The 23,198-nt window shown below is 42.2% G+C and overlaps 1 protein-coding gene across 5 annotated transcripts in view; it reads left to right on the forward strand.

Moving 5' to 3' along the window:
* The first annotated feature begins 4,853 nt into the window (after positions 1 to 4,853).
* Fit1 (Fermitin 1) overlaps positions 4,854 to 23,198 on the forward strand; it is an 89,215-nt gene continuing 70,870 nt past the window's right edge. For 3 of the 5 annotated variants that reach the window (XM_071687500.1, XM_071687498.1, XM_071687499.1), the window contains exons 1-2: positions 4,854 to 4,903; positions 9,766 to 10,150. In XM_071687500.1, the coding sequence (XP_071543601.1) occupies positions 10,009 to 10,150 (142 nt within the window). In that variant the 5' untranslated portion in view covers positions 4,854 to 4,903; positions 9,766 to 10,008. Of the gene's footprint in view, positions 4,944 to 9,765; positions 10,151 to 23,198 lie in introns of all 5 variants that reach the window. The other 2 variants (XM_071687501.1, XM_071687502.1) reach the window with 2 other exon arrangements.

The raw sequence follows: 23,198 nt of genomic DNA on the forward strand, positions 1-23,198 counted from the left end.
TGAAAAGGCAAGCTGTTTGCAAGCAATCATGAGATTCGTTTTAAAACATAAAGACAAGTCTACGTTCGTAAAATTATTCACGACGTATGTCAACCCGAACCTGGATTATCCCTCAGATTTGGTCTGCACCCAAAGAAGCACAAAGACCTGATCGAGAGGAGACGGAAAGAGAAGAGCAACTTTTATGGTACCTGAATTAAGAGAATCGAGCTATATTGAGATGCTGAAGGTTACAGGGATGTCCACCACGGAGATGGATCTGGTTGCATATTCCCTTGGGTCTTAGGTATTCGCGCAGTTTATGGTAATTATCGGTTTTTCATTGGCATTTGATTTGTGGTACGTCACTTTTTTTTTTTTTTTTTAACCTACTGATGCTATCCTGGGCCAATGATGAAGCTGGGTGTCTGTCACTCTTAGCATGTAATGTGTTATGTCAATGAGGTCACCATGTTATGCTTGCATTTTATCAAAGAAGTTCAATTAACTCAATATAGAAGCCTGGAGCTTCAGAAGACGCTTCGATTGTACCATTAAGGCCATTCGAGAACCACCCAGTGGACTGCTATCAGAATGTGTTACAGATAAGAAATTAGTTTTGAAGAGATTGTGTATCCAGAAATTTTCGACTCACAGACCTCGGGTTTTATTAACGTCGATAAGTAAAAATGGTTATCCAAACTGGCCATTTAAGAAACTAGGCTTCCATCTTACCAGCTCAGAGAATTGGCCATCATGAGATAAGATCAGTACCAGCATATCTAACATTATATCAGCTGGTATGGACATCATCGTAATGCCGGGTCTGCTTATGCCAGAGTCTGTTTCTGATGATATTGCATTATTCTCACAGTTCTCTATGATACTGATTTTGGTACTCTTGAGTATTGAACTGTAATAATTGCTTATTTCTGTATGTCATCATCTTTTACTTTCATTATTATTATTATTATTATTATTATTATTATTGATATACACAATTGTCCCTTCCACCTTAGCGAGGCAGGGTCAAGATCAAACAACGGCCTCATTTACACATCTAATCACTTACTCTCATATATAATGCACTATAACCAGCTTCTTGCTAATTGACAGCCAAGACCCATTGATTATTCCAATATTTACGTTATCGTCTCATATTCCCTGGTTCTTCCTGCTGACGGCATGTGTGCCTCACCTTACTGAATTTTAAAAGGCGCCCTTACCCCATAACCTCTTCCATGCCCTTCCCCGTCTGCCCCTTTCCATTTCTCTGATAACTTCTGATGCGCCAATCCTCACTTACTGTAAGTACTTCCTCATGGTATTAGTTATTATTTCCTCCTGTATTCTCACTTGCATTTACCCTTGCGCCATGTGGACAGATTCTCTCCCTGACACGCAGTTACTGAACATCCTATCAACTGTTATCGACTTTTCTCCTCCAAGTAATCTATCAGTTTTCCCAACAGTTGTGACTCACAACAGTGTTAAGATATATACCTTTATATCAGAGACAGCGGCAGCTTGTAAAAATAGAGGAGCAAAAGCCAGTGATCCGAAGGCGACGATGCAGCATACTATAGTTTTATAGTGTCTAAACAAAATGGGCAAGGGGCTGAAACCCCCCAGCCCGCTCCTCAAAATGGGATGCTTCAGCCCCCAAGGGCCGCCGCTAGTGATTCTCTCCTTACATTGTAAAAGAATGTACTAGCAAAAAAAAAAAAAAAAAAAAAAAAAACCCTGCATAGCTGTTAAGTAATCTCTTAAAATAGAGATATTCACGCACCGCTCTCTCTTGTGATATGAAGTTTTGCTGTAATTCATTGAGCGTCGTTTATGACATTTTCTCTGAATCAGTTTTGCCTATGATGTACTTGAAATTGAGAGATTTTATGTTCCTCTATTTAGGACCCAACGCCCTGGGGTACCCAGCAGGATGGATAGCCCACCTCTGCATTCAGAGACACGCCATAATCAACAGAGCCACATAACCTCAGTCAAGCAAGAACATTTCCAGCAAACTACAGAAGCCACTGGCTGGCGAACGAGGAGCGAGGCAACGCAGGATATATGACGAACAAATCGCCCAGAATCGTAAGTCCACAACGAACTCCTCCATGATTGTCAACCTGTTCTTCTTGACATTGTCTAAGTAATATTATGAACTCTGGCTTATTGCAGGGTGGGGTCAAGGGTCATGTCATCGTACTATAAAATCGTATCTTCGTGCTTTAGAAAAGTATAGTCATGCTCAGTGGGTTAAATGACATTTAGCTGTTGGACGGCCATTAATTCCAAGTACAAAAATAAATGAACTTTACTGGGATCTCACTTCTCGTACATGACGTCAGCAGAAGGGGCAGCCTAGCATTTTCTTCATGATGTTGGCTCTGGCAACACTTTAGATCTGCCTCATACATAATATACTTTGTTGTTCTCAAGCCTTCCTTTATCTCCTCAGTCTGGATGTAGAGGGATTTGTAGATTTCCTCATCAGTTGTCTTAAAATGAACATGTAACAGGATAGTGTTTTATAGTCTAGCCATAAGCCTATTGCAAAAAAATTTAGTTTTTAAAAGTTCCAATGTTACAGTTAATATAATCAGTTCTTTACATTTTTTTAAAGAGACGAGTCGCCCATCCACTAACAGTAAATAATAGTGAAAACAAGGAATATGTATGTGATAAAAGTCCAATAACAAAAAGTTTCACATTTTCATTGTGGTTCTCAAAGTAGATACCAGATAGCATAGTTTTTTTTTTAGTAATTGTCATGCAGAATATATCAATAGTAGATTGATTGACTATGATTCTTTACCAATAAAACCATTAGTTAGTGCACATATCATGGTCTTTACAGTCGCATCACCTCCTGCAATGGCATGCTACAAAAACTACTGAAGTCACCCACCCACGTACATCTCGTTTTCTATATAAATAGGAGACTTTGCGATCGCAACTTCTTAGTAATCATTGTTTGTTTTTCCTGTTTCTCTTTATCCCTTTAAATATCTAAATGTGGATTCTTAGAGATAATTTCATAATCATGGATTAAGTGCAAAAATAAGTTTATATTATGGAATGCCATCTGTGTTATTGGAACACTGGTGGTGGTATCATCACTTGAGTTGTGGCCAAATACGGAGAAACACTCACTCAGTATAACCAGAGTTGGCGGTTTTCTGCTGCATGTAGCGACTTTTATCACTCTTGGGCGCGGTTGTTCATTCACAAGTAACTACCGTGGATTAATCTATTTTATGTTGGATAACAATAGATTATGTATAAGGTTTTTTGATGGTTTTATCCTAGCGAATATATTAAATCTAAACTTTTTAAATACTCGTTGTTTCATTTAGTTATGTGGAAATTACGTTTTTGCTTTTCTAAGTGAATAGACTTCATTTCATTCATGTTATTTTATCACATTTAAGCATCATACCATTTTATCTACTACCTATGGACTGCCAAAAGAACTGATAGAATGTTATCAGCGGCGTATCTCATAAGTTTATTGATAACTTCTGGCGCCAGTGACACAGTTGTAATATTAAAATTTTGAGGCCAATTTGATATTCATGTGCTGATCAGAGCGGCCAGTCTATATGAAATGCTTTCGTGTATCATGTATCCAAGTGGTCCGTCTATAAATGGAGTTAACTGATTTTCAAATGTAATCCTGTACAGAATTAGGGAGAAATAATGGACACAATAAGGTTTGGTCAGTTTAAAACTGATTTTATGAATGGTTACTCCGTTATCGTTCATAATCTGAATCAGTAATGGGCAGGTGAGAAATGTTACTGATTTTTGGCAAGAAAAATAAGGCTATCCATGAGAGGCAGTGAAGTCAATCAGCTGATTAAGAATGAGCATTATTATTAGCTTTATAAAGATAAACTTCCTAGAATGAATTTTTTTTCTTTACTTATATTTCTTGGTGTCATAGTTTACTCTCTAAGACTGGATCCTACCTGCTCAGGGTTTTTCTGCAAGTGAAAATTTCACCTATGGCGAGGCCATATTTCCCTGTTACTGAAAGTAGCGCAGCTGAGCTGTATGATCCTTTAGAAAAGAGGTTCTGGAATAATTATAGAAAAAATAGATATCAAATAATTCAGCTTCAAAGCTGTGTTGCAATCAGTTAGCGAAGTGATAGACTCCTTCGGAGTCACTTCTTTGATGAGATAGTACTCCTTTTCGTTCATTGACAGTGACACAGTCATATATACATATATAGCATTTTTTCAAACTTGTATGCTGTTTCTCGCGTTAGTTTGGAAGGGACGAGGAAATGGCCTTATATATATTGTGTCTGTGTGTATAAAATGATTGGATAGTTTCTAAGTGATGATAGATATGAGATCCAGAGGATATGAAGGTAAACAAATCATTAACTGATTTTATTAAAGAGAAAGCTTTGTAATTAATTCACTTTAAACGTAATGTAACACCTTTAGAACATGAACCATGTAGGTGGATTTGAAATATTGTTGGAAGAAAATAAATGGTGTACGTAATTTTCACGTTATTTTTGTGAACAGACAGTTGCAGAATATTTTCACGTATATTGATAAGCTTATGTTTAGAACTTTAAAACTTATGTTTAGAACTAAATTTTAGTTTCCGCTTATACATACACGCATTTCGACTGAGAAAAAATCAATTTGATTTCTGTCCGTCTCATTAAATATCCTTAAAATCTGCAGCTCTTTGTAACTTTACCATGGAATCAGATATCATTAGTCATTTCATCAAACAAATTCTGTATTATAAAGGAGTACGTGAGGTTAGCGGGTTTATCTGGTCAAGCAGAAACTGCTGGATGTAGCGAGCGCTAAGCGCAGGCGAGGTGGCCGTGGCAATACTGTCAGTGCCGTAGTGACGCGGTGGGTTGGGACATCTCGCGAACGACTGTCTTGTAAATCTTCTTGTGAAGAACCTCCCATTGACCAGTGATCGTAATAAATGACCCTATGGGCCAGCTTACAGCAAAATATATCCGTGATGTGTGGTGTATACGGTGCTAGAGGCCCATGGGAGGGCGATACGTGTGTTGTTTATACAGGCTGCAGCATCACACACTGCCTCAGACACAGATGTGCTCCACTCTCTTCATTTCTCCCTAGTGTCACCTCCGGCACCCAGGATGTGACGGCCAGGCTGGTGATCTTGGCCACAGTGTGACTCAGTAACGCTGTGAACTCTATTCGTGGAGAGTTTGACAATCTGTAGTTACGGAGTTATCAGTGGACTGAACCAAGTTACAGGACAGGGGATACGTGTGTTTTAGGAAGTGTGACATTTTTTGATTCGTCATATATATCTATATAATGTACTGTGGTTGAATTATGGTGTTGTCGTTGTGGGTATATCTGTCAACAATGGGATGAAGGTATTTGTTAGAGGATCTGATAAGATTATGGTGCCCTCGGTTTATCAATAAAGTGACACAATTAAGTCTCGCATTTGTGTTGCTGTTTCGTTGAAAATCAGTGTACCTTCTGTGACTACCAACTTGGCAATGAACTCCCATGTGATGTTCTATGTCAGTTATGTGGACAGAACTCTGGGAAAACTTTGGTAATTACAAAAATTAGGCTGTCTATGTATACAAAACTGTCAGTTAACTTCAGATTATTAAGGGTAATTGTTAATGGCTTATACTTGACATGTTATAAATAATTGACCTCTTCAGATTAACTCTAGTCAAGAGTAGACCAAACCATATATCCCCAGATCTAACCATGTAACTTGAATGGTATCCTTGCAGTAAATCTTAACCTGTTTCTTACTGAGAATTTTCGTAACTAAATTCAGGAATGATTACCTTTTAGGTTATTTTATAGCGAAATGATTCTTTTTAGACATTTGAGTAAAATATATTGACATTTTAAACAGCTGACTTCAAATGGTGAAGTACACAAATGTTGATGTTGTAAAGACTGGGCTTTAAATGCTTTACATGTGACATTGTCAGTAAATATCATTACTATGTGGCTCTGCTCTGTTGAATCAGCAGTTTAGATTCATCAGAACCCTTACAAGAAACATATACAATTTTTGAGCTTTGGAAGCTGTTCCCTTAAAGTTATCTATTTATCTGATAGTATTTGATATACTTTTCCTGGTAGTTGGCAAAGTAGTCTTAGAAATCTGATTAAGATCAAACAGATTCATGCAGCAGTTTACATAAGGAGCATGGTACAGTATTTGATATGCTGTAGCTATTATTACTTAGCTGACTCACCTGCTCTATTTTTCTTGCTGATTTGCCTGTAAATTGATACATACCCCAAACCATCAGGATTCCCAGATTTTGTGCACCAAATAATGTTTGTTTCATTCTGTTCTAGTAGTTTTGTATGATAGTTTCCTCATGCTTCTTAAAGAAATTCATAATCTTAGGATCAGTGTACTTTACTGATGAAGTATTATTTGTTTTTGTGGAAATTAACTGCTCTGGCATATGGTTTTGTTGGTTGTGAAACTACTAGGACGTTTCTAAGAGTGAAAAGGATGGAGATAGATGACTGCCTCATAAGAATGTTTATGTGAAGGCTCTTTAACACATACCATGTACTTATCAGATTGTTTTAAATGTATTCCCAGATTTGATGAGGCAGTCTGCTTTTTATAATGGCCAGTATGGCTAGGGTAAACATTCTCCAGTGTTGGCTTCTTGGATAAAAGGAAAAATGAAGAGAATGAGAAAAAGAATGCAGAAGAAATTAATTTGAGCTTGTCAAGTGTTTGCAGACCTAACTCTTAAAGTAGTGAAAGGCAAAAGAAAGAGGATTCCACAGCTTTGTAGTTTGAGGAAAGAAGGTGGTATCATAACTGCCAGCCAATGTTAGGCTGCTTTTTACACAGAAACTATTGATAGCAGCAGACAGTCTAAATGGGTCTAGGCCTTAGTAGTTAGGATATATCTCAAGAGCAATGGCTGAAATAGTACCTGCAGAATAGAGAGCAAGAGCAGTAACTTAATGGCAGATGAAATGGGATATTTGAAGAGGTGTTATAGGGAGAGTTGGCAATGTGAAAGGCTTTTATTTTTCACTCTGCCTGAGAAAGAGATGAAAGCAGTCACCCTAGATAGTAAACATTATACTGGGATGAATAAAGACCCTTGTAGCCAGGCTGTCAGGGCTATATGGGCCTGAGGGCTGTGTCTTCCAACAGCTTGGTTGACCATCGATCTATTCCAGCAGCCTCAGGGTTCAGCCTTTTCTCTGAGGGTGAAGACCCCCTTGAAAACTTCACAAGTTAACAGCCCCAGCTTCCGGGAAGCAGATATTTTGTTCAACATGTAGGGTTTCCATTGGTGAATTGAAGCTTTGGTTATGCCTAGCATTTTATGTTACTGCTGGGATCAGTTGTGGAGGTTTCTAGTTTGACATTGATTTTAAGAAATGAGCATGGTTTAGAAAGAGGTGTAGGAAGGAATTGCATTTTGGTGCCATTGACTTTAACCAGGGCACTACCTTTCATTTCTAGATGCTGATGAGACTTCCAAGATACCCTCAGTAAAATTTTATTAGGTGATGTGTAAATGAACAAAAACGTTAGAAAAAATTAGATAAGAGATCTGTTGTTTTTAATTAAGAATTTGTCATATGGACGTCTGAGAGTGGAAACATTTGTAAAAAAAAAAAAAAAAAAAAAAAAAAAAAAGATGCCTGTCTGATTTAAGATTGAGTTTTGGATGCACAAACAGCTAGAGTGATTTGGTAGATCTTAATTTCAGAGTACTTAGTGTGCATGATTTCATTTCTGCTGTGGGATATGATTTTGTGTACTTTTATTTTCATGTGATACGATAAGAGCTTTTGTAAAAGGTATATTTTTAACTCTGAGGGGTTAAGATTCAACATGGTAGTTAAGTTTGGCTGTCTTCAGAATCTTGTCATGAGAAGCTGAGTACTGTGTTTTCTGAAAACAAATTCTCACTTTTGGAGCATTTTGATTCTCTCAAAATGAACGGGTTGTAATGTAGAAAATTTGTGTAGAAAGTTTCTCTTTTTTTCTTCACCTTAAAATCAGTTCCCATATACAGGGGATGGTTCAGGAATTTACAGGATTACGGCTCACTCATTGTGCTGAGATAACATTAAAGCATCAGAAGCATTTAATTTGCACACAACATTGATTCTCCTCATTTGTGATTAGTATATTAGTCATCATTGGAGTCACAGATCCACTTTCTGTTTGCATGTTTCCATAAACTCACCTTTGCATATAAATACTTCCAAACTGATGCAGCCATCTTCTTCCCTCTTCTCATATTTTCAGTTTCTTTTAGCATTCTTTTGTATGAATTCTTTCAATCTTACATAATAGTTTGTTAATTGATGGATTATGTGAATCCTTAGATGGAATGAATGCTATTGGGTTATAATCATGTCCATCCATGAATGCAGTAGTAAGACTGATGATGGCTTGAATAGGGACATAATAGTTTCATTTAAAGTATCAAAAGACACTGAATTCTGTACCCAAGATTAAAACCAGTCTTATAGATTCTGGAGGTATCTGTCTGTCCCTGTTTATTTATTCCTTACTATGTTTAGGATGGATATAGTTCTTTTTGTAAAGTGGTCTTTGCTTAAGCTCTTCTGGCGAATATGGTTTAGTGCATTCTGGAGGAAGCTGTCCAGGTTGTTTTTGAAGTCTGGAGTCTCCCTTGGAGGTCTTGGTACTTGCTGGTATTAGCTTAAATGGAAGTGGACTTTTAACATTTAGACTTTCTCTAATGTTCTCTCTGACACCTCAGCTTTCACTGCATTCATTTTGCACGTTTCAGTTTCTCATTGCAGCATGTGGTTGCCTTCTAGCTACCCCCATCAATTCGGTGAAATATCAGGCTTACTGGTACAAATTAAGTATACTAGAACTGCTTTAGTTACAATCTAAACGTCAGATATACATACATCTTTAGGCTTGAAAAATGACGAGTGCCCCGTTGTACCTACAGAGGACAAATTAAGTATACTAGAACTGCTTTAGTTACAATCTAAACGTCAGATATACATACATCTTTAGGCTTGAAAAATGACGAGTGCCCCGTTGTACCTACAGAGGTAGAGTGAAAGACTTTGTAGCATGTACAAATTGATTGTTTTCTAGGGTTCAAGATATTTTATTAGCGATCTGTTAGATGTGAAACATTTCGTAGAAATATTCGTATTGCAGCCAGAAGCCAGTGAGATAGTGTTTGGTTGATGTCAATAGTGAAGGCGTGCCAGCGAGGTGGGTCACTGACCTCCCACCTATCTAATACTTGACCTGATGTTTCGTCTCTTACCATCTTGGTCCGACATCAGCAAGCGTACATAAGAATTGGTTTTAACGACGTCAGTAACAGTAGAGGAGATTGAATGCTTGACGTAACAGACACATAAACTTTGAATGTTTTAATTCATGTTTGTATATAGAATTTTGTAGCTTGACGAAACACGTTGTATGGTCAGTATTTTCGTCTTATAACTTTACATTATTGCCCACATATTTGGGGAATGATCTGTTATTCCTTTTGCTAGGAGTCCGTCATCCGGTAGTAAGAAATAGGTCTATCCTTACGTTAAAAGTGGATGGCACCTAACACGGCAATGCCTTGGTCTGGGATCTGTGAGATTCGTGCGTGGGGACGTAAACTTTTTCAAGAGATATGCTTTGTTGATAGAATATCGTTGCGTGTGATGTTTTTTTTACGAGTGATTATTTGTTTATCTAGTAATGTTGCAGTGATATATAATGTGTAATGTTTTCTTTCGGTATTAGGTATTCGTTTGTAACAATATCTGCTGGGTGACGTGACGGAAAAGAGTGATTATTGGTGTGGGTAAAGTGATTCTTGCCCAGCAGTTCCTGGAACAGAGTGCCTATATTATGCCCATCGAGCTCAAGGCTGAACATTTATTCGACGCATATTAGAAGACGTTCCGCGGGACCCCTGCGCTCGCTGCTGCTCCTGCTCCTTTTTCCCCCCTGGCGTAGTGTGGTAAGAGCAGTAGAGCCGGCAAGATGATGGCCGACGGGAAGGTGATCGGTGACGGGTCGTGGGAGCTGCACATCCACGTCACCGACCTGCAGGTTGAGAGGATTCTGAGAGTGAAGAGTGACCTTCACATCGGCGGCGTGATGCTGCGCCTGGTCGAGGAATTAGGTAAGTTCTTATAATGTTTACCTTTTTTTTTTATCTGCCTTTCCCATTCTTATGTATATATTGTTATGTCGTTATTAGCAGCTAGGAAACACTTTAGTGTCACCCACGCGTGAAGGGCGTGAATGCGGCAGCTTTTAGAAAATTATTTTGATCCATTATAACATTGAACATGACCAGCGGTAACATGTACGTGCGTCCACCGGAAACTGGACCAGATATGCTTTTTATGAGGCTTGGTTTAGGCTGCGTCTCGCCCACAATTACTCCAGGCAATCTCCCGCCCTACGTAAAAAATGTCTGGAATTTTTGACTCGTGCAAAAAACAGCAATGGCATGAAACCTGCGTCATTTTTTTATGCCTGATAGCTACGTATGTTCTGGGCGTCATTGTCAAGGTCACATTCCAAGTCATAATTGTGAAGGAGCTCGTCACAAGGTCATTTATGTACTTATTTTGAAGAAACAGTTGTGTGTGACCTCATGCCTCTTGTGAAAAAAATAAAACTGGTTTATTTATTCATCTTTGGTTTACTGTGGAGGCAAGAGTGGCCAGCGGGTGAGTACCGGAACGGTGTGTGTGACATGCTCGCATACCAACGGTCGCTTACCCGTCGTATCAGGTGTCGCTGGTCGTCCTGTATGTTGTATGTTGGCAAATTTAATGGCTGTCAACAACCAAGGTCATTAAATTACAACCCCTACTATACGTCAAAACATTGATTTTTTTTGCGAACTATGTTTACCTGTATTGTCCACTGATATATCCCCAATAGTTAATGAGTAGTGTTTTATTGGCCCTCATATAATATAGATGCTCTCAGAACTGTGTTCGGTTCGAGAAATTCGGATTATGGCTGTGGTATGCGTTTTTCTCGCCTCCTGTCGTTGGAGGCAAAGATGGAGCCCGGCACCCATCATCATCAGTGTGGACATGAGATTTATGGTTGTCAAGATATCCCTTTTCATCATGGGGACGATTAACTTATTTTTTTTTAGGGAAGGGCATGGCTTTCGTGTTACCAATTTGTTTCTAACATATCTTCATCACTACCAATTTGTTCCAAACATATCTTCCTCACCACTTTGCATTTCATATTCTTCCTTAAACTCAAAGTTTGCTCTGGCCGTAAAAGGAGATACTTATTGCTTCGTAAAATACTGCAAAACTGGTTATGTATTTAGTTTGTCATGATTTCTCAAACAAGGGAGTATCGTTGCCAGCCTTGAACAGGTGGCTGACCACCTGATGAATGACCTCACCTTTACCTGGCAGAGTTTCACCAAGCTTAGACGTACGTGTAAATGGACATCTCATGTCATTACGCAGGACTTGTAAGGGTAATGATATGCTTTTTTTGCTAGTATGTTTTAAATGCATATAGATTGGTTAGTGGTCATACAGTTTTGGGATGCTGTATATTGACGTGCATTACTGGATGATTGTATGCGTTAGTTGTCTGATGTGAAGTTTGACAAGTTAACACGGACTTCTTGGAGTTGTATATCCACAAAACGTTGTGTGAAACCTCTAGTTCTTGGCAGCGACGGGTTTCAGCGGTTAGAGTTTGTTGATGGGGCGATAAGTTGCAACTGTACCCCATTGCCAGACGTTGAGTCACGGGGCTTCTTACCGGCAGCGCGGGTACAACACTAATGTGCTTCTGAGTACTTTTAGATAGAAGAGCGGCTAAATTTGCCCATTAATGAGATTATAATATGGATTTATTATTACCTGGGGTTGAGTGTTGAGTAAGAGCTTGGTGTTTTGACGTTTGAAGGTCAGCAGGTGTTTTAGAGTTAAGTAAGGTGAGGGGTCTCTTACCGTAATATAGGTTAGGGTTTGTGGGAGTGGAAGATATGGTGTTAAGGGCCAGCAGCTAAGGGGTTTGTAGTTGAGAATTCTCTGTTTTTCGACGATGTGGGTTTTAATCTCATCGTTGATAAAACTGGTGTGTATAGAAAGTATAGGACTTTTCTGTCTGGTGCAGGAGGTTGTGGTAGGAGTGAATTTAAGAGGGGTGGGTGCCTGGGCGGTGTCAAGGTTCAAGTAGAGGTGCTGGGTAGAATTATTTGTAGATACTTTGGAAAATGTAGAAAAGTTTAAGGTGAAGCGTCTTAAAAAAAAAAAAAAAAAGGGTTGTGGGTAGGATGGGCGTGTGATCCGTGGTTCTCGCCCCTAAGATGGATCAGGGAACACATGAATGGTCTCATGTCGTGGGGGAGAATCACTGGCCAGCTCCACCCGCCATATAAGGCGATGACGTAGGCTGCCTGTCCTCGCCCGTATAAAGGCGTAACATTGGTACCTGTGGTAGTGTAGTGGCCTGGGGTCTTGATGGAAGATTATTACTTGGGAGAAAAAGTTTGTGTGTGTATTGTTATGTATTTTAACAAGTACGGGGAGGGATTATTCCACTCCAGGAACCCTATATCGCGAACTTTCACCACTGTCGTACAGCATTCTTTTAAGCTGTTTCATACTGCCATTTACCATTTCATTATTTAGATTATTCTCTTCATCCGTTTTCTTGCTTCTTTAATTTTTTTCATATATCTTTTATCACAAGTTTGTGGCATACTTGTTAGGGCCTTCAGTTTTTTGTCGTTGCATCTTTCGAAAAAACAACATATGTCAAAAGGGCTAGACTACTTTTAAAACCTGAGGGTCGTGATCAAGTCAGCTCTGTACTCTTTCTTGCATGGTGTGTGTTTGTATGTGATCAGCATGGATAATGCATTGCAGGGAGTATGAAGATAGAGTGTAAGCTTGTTGAGACAGTAGTGGTAGTGGTGTGACCAGCTGGACAGGATATGACGGACATCCTGGCATGCCCATCCTCACCTCTGGCTACTACACTCGACACACCATCATACCTCACACATACATACATACGCCATAAACCTCATGGCTTGACCTTCCTTCCATGTTCATGGAAATTAGGAAGCTAACGATGTGATACGCCCGACATTAGGAGAGCGAACGTTCGCAGGTGGCTAGGTTATGGGATTATGTGAAAATTATGTAGCCTTCACCAGTGTCAGAATGTCCTCATGAGTTGATGGGTGTTTCACATCCTTTCTGTCTCAATCATGGTGCAACATGAGGGTGGTATGTATTTTATACGTCAAGGTCTAGAATATCATTTCACGGAGGACAGATGAGTCCTTGTTGAGGGAAAGAGGTTAGGCGGTGCGGTGGTGTCTGGCGCGCTCTTGGATGTTAAGTGTCCATTCGTAGATATCTCTGTGGTCGAATGTTAAACGTTTAGGTTTGGCGTCGCGTGAATATTGTGCTTGAATGGGCCTCGCCCATGAAAGGTCAGAGTGACATTTGTGATTGTGTTGTCATGTGATGAATTGTGACGAATTTGTCATTTTGGTTGTTGTATGTGGGAGGTGAATACAAGCTGGTTGGAGTGGTGGAGAGGGAGAATGTTGTGGTTGCAGGGTGGTAAAGGGTGTGTTGGTGGTAGTGGTGGAGGAATGTAGGAGTGGAAAGGCGCAGCCGAAGGACGGAGGAAGGGGTTGGGGATTCGTACGTGGCAGGAGGAGGTCAGGTAAGGTCACCCGGCAAGGTTAGACAGGAGAGGTCAGCAAACGTGTGGTCGCGAGCAGCTCAGACAAGTGAGATCATAAAACAGGTCACAAGTGGGCCAGACATGTGAGGTTAATAAAGAGGACACATGAGGGGTATGTGAGGTTAGCTAACAGGTCTCATGTGTGGGCTAGGCAGGTATAGCTGTTAAATAAGGGGTCACACGAGTCAGGTGAGCAAGACAGGAAGTTTTGAGTAGGTCAGGCAAGTGAGGTCAGCACCCCATGAGTAGGTTAGCAGGTGGGATCGTTAGGGGGAGGGGGTTTCATGACCTCTCCCAGGATTGATTATTCACACGCTCTCCGCTCACCTCACACCTCTCTTTTTTTCGTTATTGTTGCCTTTCTCTGGGTCGTCACTGTTTTGCACGACCCTCGGATAACATGATGGCCTGGTCTTTGACCAGACTCGTCAGAAGAGGTCTGGTGAAAGGCTGGGACATTGTACCGTGGCAAGGGTTGTGCCGTCATGCCCAAGGATACGACTGTCGTGATCAAGGATCGTAACTGTCGTGCTGAAGCTTCGCACCTTCGTCGTGCTCAAGGATCTTACCGTAGTGCTCCAGTGATTGTCATCCGCGAAACACACACACACACACACACACACACACACACACACACCTGTTATATAACTTAATTGTTTGCCCCACATTTCTATTACAAGCACGGTGCTGGGCCCCGGCGGGAGAAGTGTTACATGGGAGACTGAAGGTGAGGCTCCGGGATGAGTGAAAGTGTCATGTTCGTTGGGGGGAAACGACTAGTCAGCTAAACCTTCATTTATGTAAACATTTGAATGATTGATTACAAGATTTGATGACCCCAAAACAACATTACAACCCTAGATTCTTATTCAACACGAAAAGTAGTCCTTTTGCTGAGTTTTTTAAAAAAAATGTAAACCTAAGGAAAATACCAAAAATTGCCGGTAAATAGTTCAGGGTATATTTTTTTCTGAGAAACATTTTGTTGTAAAAGTGAAATATAACATGATGAAAGGCTTCTATACTTGACATGATCATGGGAGGTAACTCATAATGCTATGAATCGGGGGGGTGGGGGCCTTGGCCATGCATAGCTAGTATTTCCTGGATGGGGCATTGTTGCCAGCGGTCGCTCAAGATTGTCATAATGAATGGTATTTATTGTGATAAAACGGATTACCTTTGTGCGTGAGTGTGATGATGATGATAGTATCAGAGCTTCATGCATGTTGTGAGGTGGTGTGATGGATGTTGTATGAGATGTAAGAGGTTGTATAACATGGTGTGGGAGGCGCTCGCCCCCGCGCGCCTCCCTACTTCACTGCCACCACCCTCATGTCCGTTGGTAGGCTGTTCCCTCCCAATATCCCCCCCCCCCCTTCCCTCCATGTGCCAGCCTGCCATCTATAATTACCCGGCAGCCTCTCATACCCAGCTATAACTGACTCTCGAAGCGCCAGCAGGGGGGAGGGGAAGACATCTGGGAGCCCTAAGGGACCCATCCAATCGTGGACGCCTTGCCGGAAGTCGTTTTGGCGGGAGATGGGCAAGTTTAATGGATGGTTGGGTGTGGTGGTGATGATGGTGGGTAGTGGTGTTGGTGGATGGTTGGTTGGGTGTGGTGGAGATGATGGTGGTGTTGGTGGATGGAAGGCGTTGTGGAGATGGTGGTGTAGTGTCGGTCACGTGACGTCTATTTGTGAGGGCGCTTCTCAAACTCCCCACCACCCCAACCCTGCTCGCTGCTCGATGTGGGGGACCAAGTTGCTATACTTCTGGTCCCTGTGGTGGTCGGTCGGTCAGGCTGTCTGAGGCTGCGGCTCGCATATATATGTGTGTGTGTGTATATATATATATATATATATATATATATATATATATATATATATATATATATATATATATATATATATTGCATTTTGAGGTAGTATAAGATGTTGTATAGAGTCATGCCTGTCACGCCAATAGGAAATGTTTTTAGGTGATTAGATCGGCATCCTTTCCTTTGGATATTTATATAGTGATATATATTATTACAATTTACACTTCAGAGGGTATTGTGTGGGTGATTTCCGTCGTTTCCAAGATTTGTGATTATTTGACGCGAGTCATCGTCGTCTGAATATGATTTTGGCACATTTTTTAATTATATATTTGTCCCCTGCCTTGGGAAGGTTGTGCTTATCTCTTGGCAGTATCCCATGATAGCCACCCTATGTGTATAGTGCACACATTTTTCCCGTAGTGAACAAGTGTGGTGAAGTAATCTGCCTTGCCGTAGTGGGTGCTTGCTCCGGTAATTGGCCTCAAGAAACAGCGTAAGTAATTGCCTCGAATAACTGAGTCCCATGAATATTTCATATTAGTGGAGACTGAGACATAAACATATAAACAAACAACCTATACTCGGCATCGTCCCAATAAATACAGTGTAGACCCGAATGTAGGTGAAGCCATGCATATTTAGCGTTACCGTACTCTTAAAATAAACTGCGTGAATCAGTATGTACCAGAAAGGAATCTTCGTTTTAAGAATGGGAGGACAGATTTAGAAGGGGTGCCCTGTGTACAGCTTGTAAAAAAAAAAAAAAAAATACGCTGTGATAAGTACTTTAACTGCTTTCAGGGCTGACGGAGTATCTGTCAAAGAATTTATTTTGAGAAGATGAATTACTGACAGCTTGGGCGTCAGCTGCGCTGGACGAGAATAGATAACCTTTCAGGGTTTAAAGGGGAATTTTTGGTTCAAACTTCGTACTTTTTACGAGTAATTTATGTATTTAGATGTAGCCAATCATGGGCATTGGCCACCACATCAGACCCGGCCCTGTAGAAATATATTAAGTATTTCAAATTATTTGATGAACAACATTCCTATCTGCCGATATAGAGAATTAGGAGGATGGCTCCCTCTTTCCTGGAGTCTGGAAACACATTCGTGGTTAATCATGCTGGTGTGTTGTTTGATTGCGCACTCTTCTACAACCTTCTGCTTAAGGATGAATTTAGCTTTTTTACCAGTTTTTTTTTTTTGTTTTGTTTATTATTCTGGGTAGGACTATGTAAACCAGAGCTCCAGTAGTGTTTTAGGTGTCTTCTTGAGTGTGTGTGTTTATGTGTGCCCGTGTCTGTGTGTGTGTGAGTGAGTGTGTGCGCCAGGTTGTTTGCATGTATGTGTTGAAGGTTGCATGGTGCGGGTGTTAGTGGATGTGGGAGATGGTGTAAATGCCACTCCCAGCCCTCCGTGAATTACTCAGCCGTCCCTCCCTCCCTCCCATCCCCTGCCCCCTCTCTCTCCCCTTTACTCTCTCCCTCCCTTACCACCACCAGTGCCACCCTCGCCCACCATGACCTGTGTCTTTCCCATTACATCTCTCTCTCTCTCTCTCTCTCTCTCTCTCTCTCTCTCTCTCTCTCTCTCTCTCTCTCTCTCTCTCTCTCTCTCTCTCTCTCTCTCTCTTCCATTACTCTCCCATGTCTCTTGCGTATCTTATCTTTCTTTCATCTCACGTGGAAGAGGAGGAACTTCCCATTTAAATTAAGGGAAGGGGGTGGGTTCCCCCTCACTGTCAGCTTCGTATTATTGAGTCCTACTGCCCGATCCGGGGGGGGGGGGGGGGGCTGCCCACCACCTGGGCCTAACCGTCGCAGTCGAGGGGGAGGACATACTGACCACGAGACCTTTGACCTGACTCGTAGGGTTCAGGCCAGAGGTCAGGCCGTCATACCCAAGGGATCGCACTGTTGTGCTCCAGGATCGTACGGCCGTGTTCAAGAATCGTACGGCCGTGCTTCAGGATCGTGCCGTAGTGCTGAAGGGTCGTCATGTTGTGCTTAAGAGTCGCACGGTCGTGCTGCTTGGGTGATGTGAAATATGTGTTAACTCATAAGTGGGTGGAGCTTGTGCGCCTCTCGGTCCCTCTCCCACATCTCCCTCGTAACCCCCCCCCACCTGCTTCCCACCCTCCCAGCTCCATATAACCACATTCTCTCTCTCCCCCCCCCTCTCTCTCCCCCATCCCTGTCCGGGTGAGTGTGGGAGAGTATTGTTAAGAGAGACAAGCCAGTGAGTTGATTCGTGTGTGTGTGTGTGTGTGTGTGTGTGTGTGTGTGTGTGTAGCTGTTATACCAGAGGATCGTACTGTCCTGTTCAAAGGTCGTGCCATCGCGCTCAGTGGTCGTACCGTCGTACTCCAGGTCTTACTGTCGTCTTGTTCGAGGGTCGTATCGTTATGGTACAGGATCGTTACGTCCTCCGCCTTGACAAGTTCCAGGTCTTTCCATATTGGCGAGCAGTATGGTTTTAGAAAGCTCTCTGTACCCTGTCAGCAATCATGGAACTATCCACCAATCCCGTACTCCCTCAGCATTTGTATAGATTAGTTCGTCTCGCTCCCGGTAGCTGTAGACACCTCAGCCCTCCAGCTGGCTGGGTAAGGTCAGAAAGTCATAACTGACCCAGCTGTGGTATGGGGAGTATTCCACTGGGGGAGTGGACGGCCTGAGTGGGTATGTGGACGGATGGTGTGGCTGAGCGTTGGTTGGTTAGTTTTGGTCGGTGAGTTAAACGGAGACGGATGCCCCCCCCCCCCCCTGCCCCCCACCGGATGTGTGGGGTTTGGGGCCCTGGTGTTGTCTTACGGCCCGGCCCAGCCACTCACAAGTTGTCCACTGAGACCCCACTCCTCCCACTCCTCACCCACTCCTGTCTGACACGTGCTCAGCGCTTGAAGGAGCATCATCCGCTGAGAAGGGAATAAGTAAGAGGGATCCACACTAACACGAGCCGGTGAAGTCCTGATGACAGAACAGCCACTCTCTCTTTAATAATAATGAAAGTGATGATAATAATAATAATAATAATAATAATAATAATAATAATAGTAATAATGATAATGATAATAATAATGATAATAATAATGAACGTGTGAATGAATTCACTGTAGCCAAAGGCAGAACATGTAACAGAGAAGATACATGCAAATATAAACAATGGGCTGTGAAAATGCGGGTATTACACAACTAATCTGTATGAAAATCCAGTGATAGAGGTTAAATATATGTATTTTATGATTATTGACCATGTTCACAGTGGGTGGGACGCGTCTGTTCCTATAGCAGTCCTGTACCAACTGGGATGGGTGCGATGAGTTTACGGTCCCGAACTGCAACTCGGGTAAGAGGGATCTCTTGCGGCGAGAGGTGACGGTGAAGGGAAATGGTGTCGCACCATCTTTTTTTAACTGTCGGATGTGGTCCAGTTGATGGCTGGAGGTCTAGTATGTTTTGCGCCTCTTGTTATGTTATGTAAGAGGGACCGGGGATGTGTGATTACTGTTTGTGTGTTACTGGGAGAGAGTTTTACCCTCGCGTTGCCCCGTCTCTCAACCTTGCTTGTATATATCGACCAAGGTTAGAAAACGAGCTCTTTTTTACGGCAATACATACAGAGGCAGCAGGGCCTCATTCCCCTGTATGCTGTATGCATCTGTATGTTCCCTTGTGTACTCTGATAGATTGGTTCAAAGTATGACTAATGAAAAGCATTCTAGCGAAGAGATCGCGTGAGGGGGACGTGATCCGGTTCTTGGGTGTCTCTTCGCACTCATGACCTTGATGATGGCCAGTTACTGCTTTCCCTGGAGGAGTCGAACGTTACTTCCTTCGCCGAAACGGTGTCTTGGGACGCGAGAGATTTTTGCTGGTAATGTGGTCAAAGGTCGCTGACTTGGACTGAGTATGCCCGTCGGGGTTGGGGGGTGGGGAAGGGTAACGGATCATTGTGTGGAGCAGTCTGGTGGAGAAACTCCTTTGTTATGCTCTTGGAAGGTCGTATGTGTGTGTGTGTGTTTTTTTTTTTTATCTACCCGGAAAGAATGTTTTTGAATATCTTAAAATGAGATGATTATTTTTTCTTTCTCTGGCCTTGTCGCTATCTTGTATTGATATGAAGCTGGAAGATGCTTGTGTGAAGTGTGTTACGGGGTACGTTTAAGCCATATTCTTGCGAGCTAGATCTGCATAGTTTACTCCTGACGAGGAGGAGCCATTGTGGGTAAGAAATGTTAATGTTGTCACGTGTGCATTTGGTCATGTTAGTAGCTCCGCTTGGTGTAGAGATAACTCTGAGTAATGAAGGTCTACATGTAGACTGTGGGATCCTGGCGTAAAGAAAGAAAAAAAAAATCTTTGATGGAATTAAACAATGTGAGGAGATGGTTGTGGTGTTAGATGGGTACGTGAGTGTTGAATTTCGACCATAGCACATCTTTGCATTCAGTGAATTCTTTCATTCGAGGTGATGGTTGAAACATGAATGCTTTCTCTCTGTCGTCGTGTAATCACCCCCTCATAGCTTCGATTATGAGGTGGATCACCAGTCATATCTGACCAGTAACTCGGCTGCGTCTGATGACGATTTGATGACGTATATACACCTGATAGTGTGTCCAGTAATGTCGAAGATGGAAGGCGGAGGTCTTATGCATGTCCAGCTTGAGGCACAGAGGGTTGCTTTAACCCTTCACTTACCCCGAGCATCTACTTGATGTGTCACCAGACGCCGCAGGAAACATGAGGGAGAAGACAGCAGTGACATCACTAAGAGGAGTTTCCATTATTTTGCTTCCTTAAAAGTAAGTCGAGCGATATTTGTTGGTCGGATTTTTTACATCTGCCAAAAAAAAAAGAGAAAAAACCACGCTCCATTAAGAACTAACTCTCTGTATTGGTGTAGTTTTATTGTTCAACCTAGGGGAAGAAGAAGAAGAGTGAGACGTATGTAGTGATACTGCTTTGTAAGCACGTCATGGTAGGGACGGTCAGGTCGCCCACCCCGATGTGTCAGCAGGACCCAGCAGCGCCCAACACGCGGGTCCAGAACAAACAGGGCGAGATTCTTGCCACATCTGTCACCTCGTGAGCCTAGGCGTCCTGCCTACAACCCTCGACTCCTCTGGATCGAAGTAGCCAAGGTTGTTGTAATTCTTGGCGGCCAGACCAGGTTGGAGACTTTATGTTGTGTGTGCAGGGCTCTGTGGGATGTTGGTATAGAGGCACACTCGTAGAGATGTAGGAGAGTAAAGGAGATTACTGTTGGTAACGTTGTAGGGGAGAGATGATCCGTTTGTTGGGAAGCAGTGGCGTATCTAGGATATGTATGGCAGGTATGGCAGGTGCCCTGGTCGCCACTTGAAGGGGGGCGCCACTCAACAGGTTTGTTTTTTGACAAATGCTTCCCGATTGACATAGTTAACATTTTTAACAGTTTGGTTTTATGAGATATAAAAGAAACTCGCCTACTTTTCAACTACAGTAATATTTTGCTACTATCAGTTGCATTACTGCTTCTACGTTACAGTTTTGATCAAATATGTCTTTAAGTCATTAAGAGTTTATATGAATTTAAGTTTGTTTGGCTTAACTCTTCATCAGTATATAATCACATAGTATATATTTTTATATAGATCCACTGTATGTATATTTTTAATCAAGCCAGGGCCGAAATTTCAGTGCTTGCCATAGGCGCAATTTCCCCTAAACACGACCATGAATAGTTAGGTGTATTTTCTAGCTCAAAATACTTTTTGTTTCAAAACTGAAAGATAAGATATTCAAACACTTCTATACTTGGAATAATCATGGAAAATATACCATAATGCTCTCATTTGCCGATACATACTCATTAAATACGATGCAGGGTAGCAGAAATATTTTGAAATTGACTTCATTTAACAGCTTAATTGAGTGGCATTAAGAGGACTAAACGATATTTTAACACCAAATTTGTATTCAGAATGAAAAAAACTTCTTATGGTGAGTTTTTAAAGGAAATATTTTTTCTTCTGAAAAAAATACGAAACATTGCAGGTAATAGTTAAAGGGGAGAGGGAGAGGCCTGGGAAAAAAGACACATATATTGATTTGTTGGAGAGAGGCTGAAAAATCTACATGTGTTGTCGTATAATTATGGAGACTCCCTGGGATGGGGCAGGGTCGTGGAGAGGGTTCTCCAGCAATGCTGGAGTGGTTGTGGTGGTGGTGGGGACTTGAAGGAGGCTTTCGTATATCTGTTCTTATGCTGGTGTAACTTTATGGTACGACGGTACACGGCTGTAGGACGAGACGGTACGACCCTTGAGTGCGACGTCACGACCTTTTAACGACGACAGCTTGGCCTTTGAACACGACGGTACGACCCCCTCGCGCATGACGGAACGACACTTGGGTGTGATGGCCCGGCGTAGGGGTCGCTGTGATGGTATACATGTGAAGTTCAGATGGGGGAAGTCGTTACCGCAAGTTGGCATTCAACCCCCCCTGGCTTAGGAGGGATAGTGGAGGGAGGTGGGGTTATGAAGTAGAGAGAGAGAGAGAGAGAGAGAGAGAGAGAGAGAGAGAGAGAGAGAGAGAGAGAGAGAGAGAGAGCCGGGATGTTAGACCGAGCTGCCACGCCGCAGTGGCCTTGGGGCCCAACCCTGAAGAGCTTTCCTTCTCGCCTGTTATTGGCCGGCCGGTCATTGGCCGACCCTTAGCAAGGCGCCCCTGCTTTTGTTAAGGGTCTGCCAGTGACCTTCCCCCCCCCCCCCCCACACACACACACACACATACACATGTTGTCACCCCTTATCTCTAGAGCAGGTCCAGTTTTATCCACACGGAGGTGGTGGATGGAGGCAGATGCATCGTTATATACGACAGATCGCAAGATTTATTCTAGTTCATGACTCTGCTGAAACATAATCTGTTAAAAGAGACATAGTTGATTAACAGAAATATGGTTAATCTCTGTCAAGGTTATTGTTAATGAATGTTGTAGGTGAAAGTCGACAGACACCGCCTGCAGGGTGAGTGGTTTGCTGGTGACTGGGTGGTGCTTGGCTCTCCCTCCTGACGGTGGCGAAGACCCTCCGACTGTCGGGGCCGGGTTCGACCAACGGCCAGTCTAGGCCAGGGCGTCGAACCAGAGAAACCGTACGGCGAGAAAGGACAGCAAGCATCACGGCAGCCAGTTTTTCCCCACTTCGGTTAGAATGTCAGAAGACGACATATAGTGTATTCACTCCTGTGGACGTTACTTTGTAAGTTATATATATATTTTTTTTATGGCTGAGGGAAACACAGACCACTGTCGCATTCCTATAGGGAGAAGTTGGTTGGGATGTTTCTCAAATACAAAACAGCTCCGCCAAGGAAATTATGGCGGTCTGAAGATTGAGGACGGAGATACCGTAGCGCACGTTTGAAGGTGGAACATAAGTGCACGTGTGTTGCCAGCCATTATTGTCTTAATGCGTTGGTGTTTGCCGACACCCGACCCTAAGCTTTATACTCACCACTCATGATTGGAATTGTCTTGTGGATACATAGTTAGACAAAGAAAGATTTACAGCTTCAATAGACACTTAAAGGTCACTCTGTCTTGATGAAGAGGTTTCAGGTCACGTAGACATGTATTTAGTTTCGGATGT

The sequence above is a fragment of the Panulirus ornatus genome, chromosome 43 (genome assembly GCF_036320965.1).
Source record: "Panulirus ornatus isolate Po-2019 chromosome 43, ASM3632096v1, whole genome shotgun sequence".
Classification (NCBI taxonomy): Eukaryota; Metazoa; Arthropoda; class Malacostraca; order Decapoda; family Palinuridae; genus Panulirus; species Panulirus ornatus.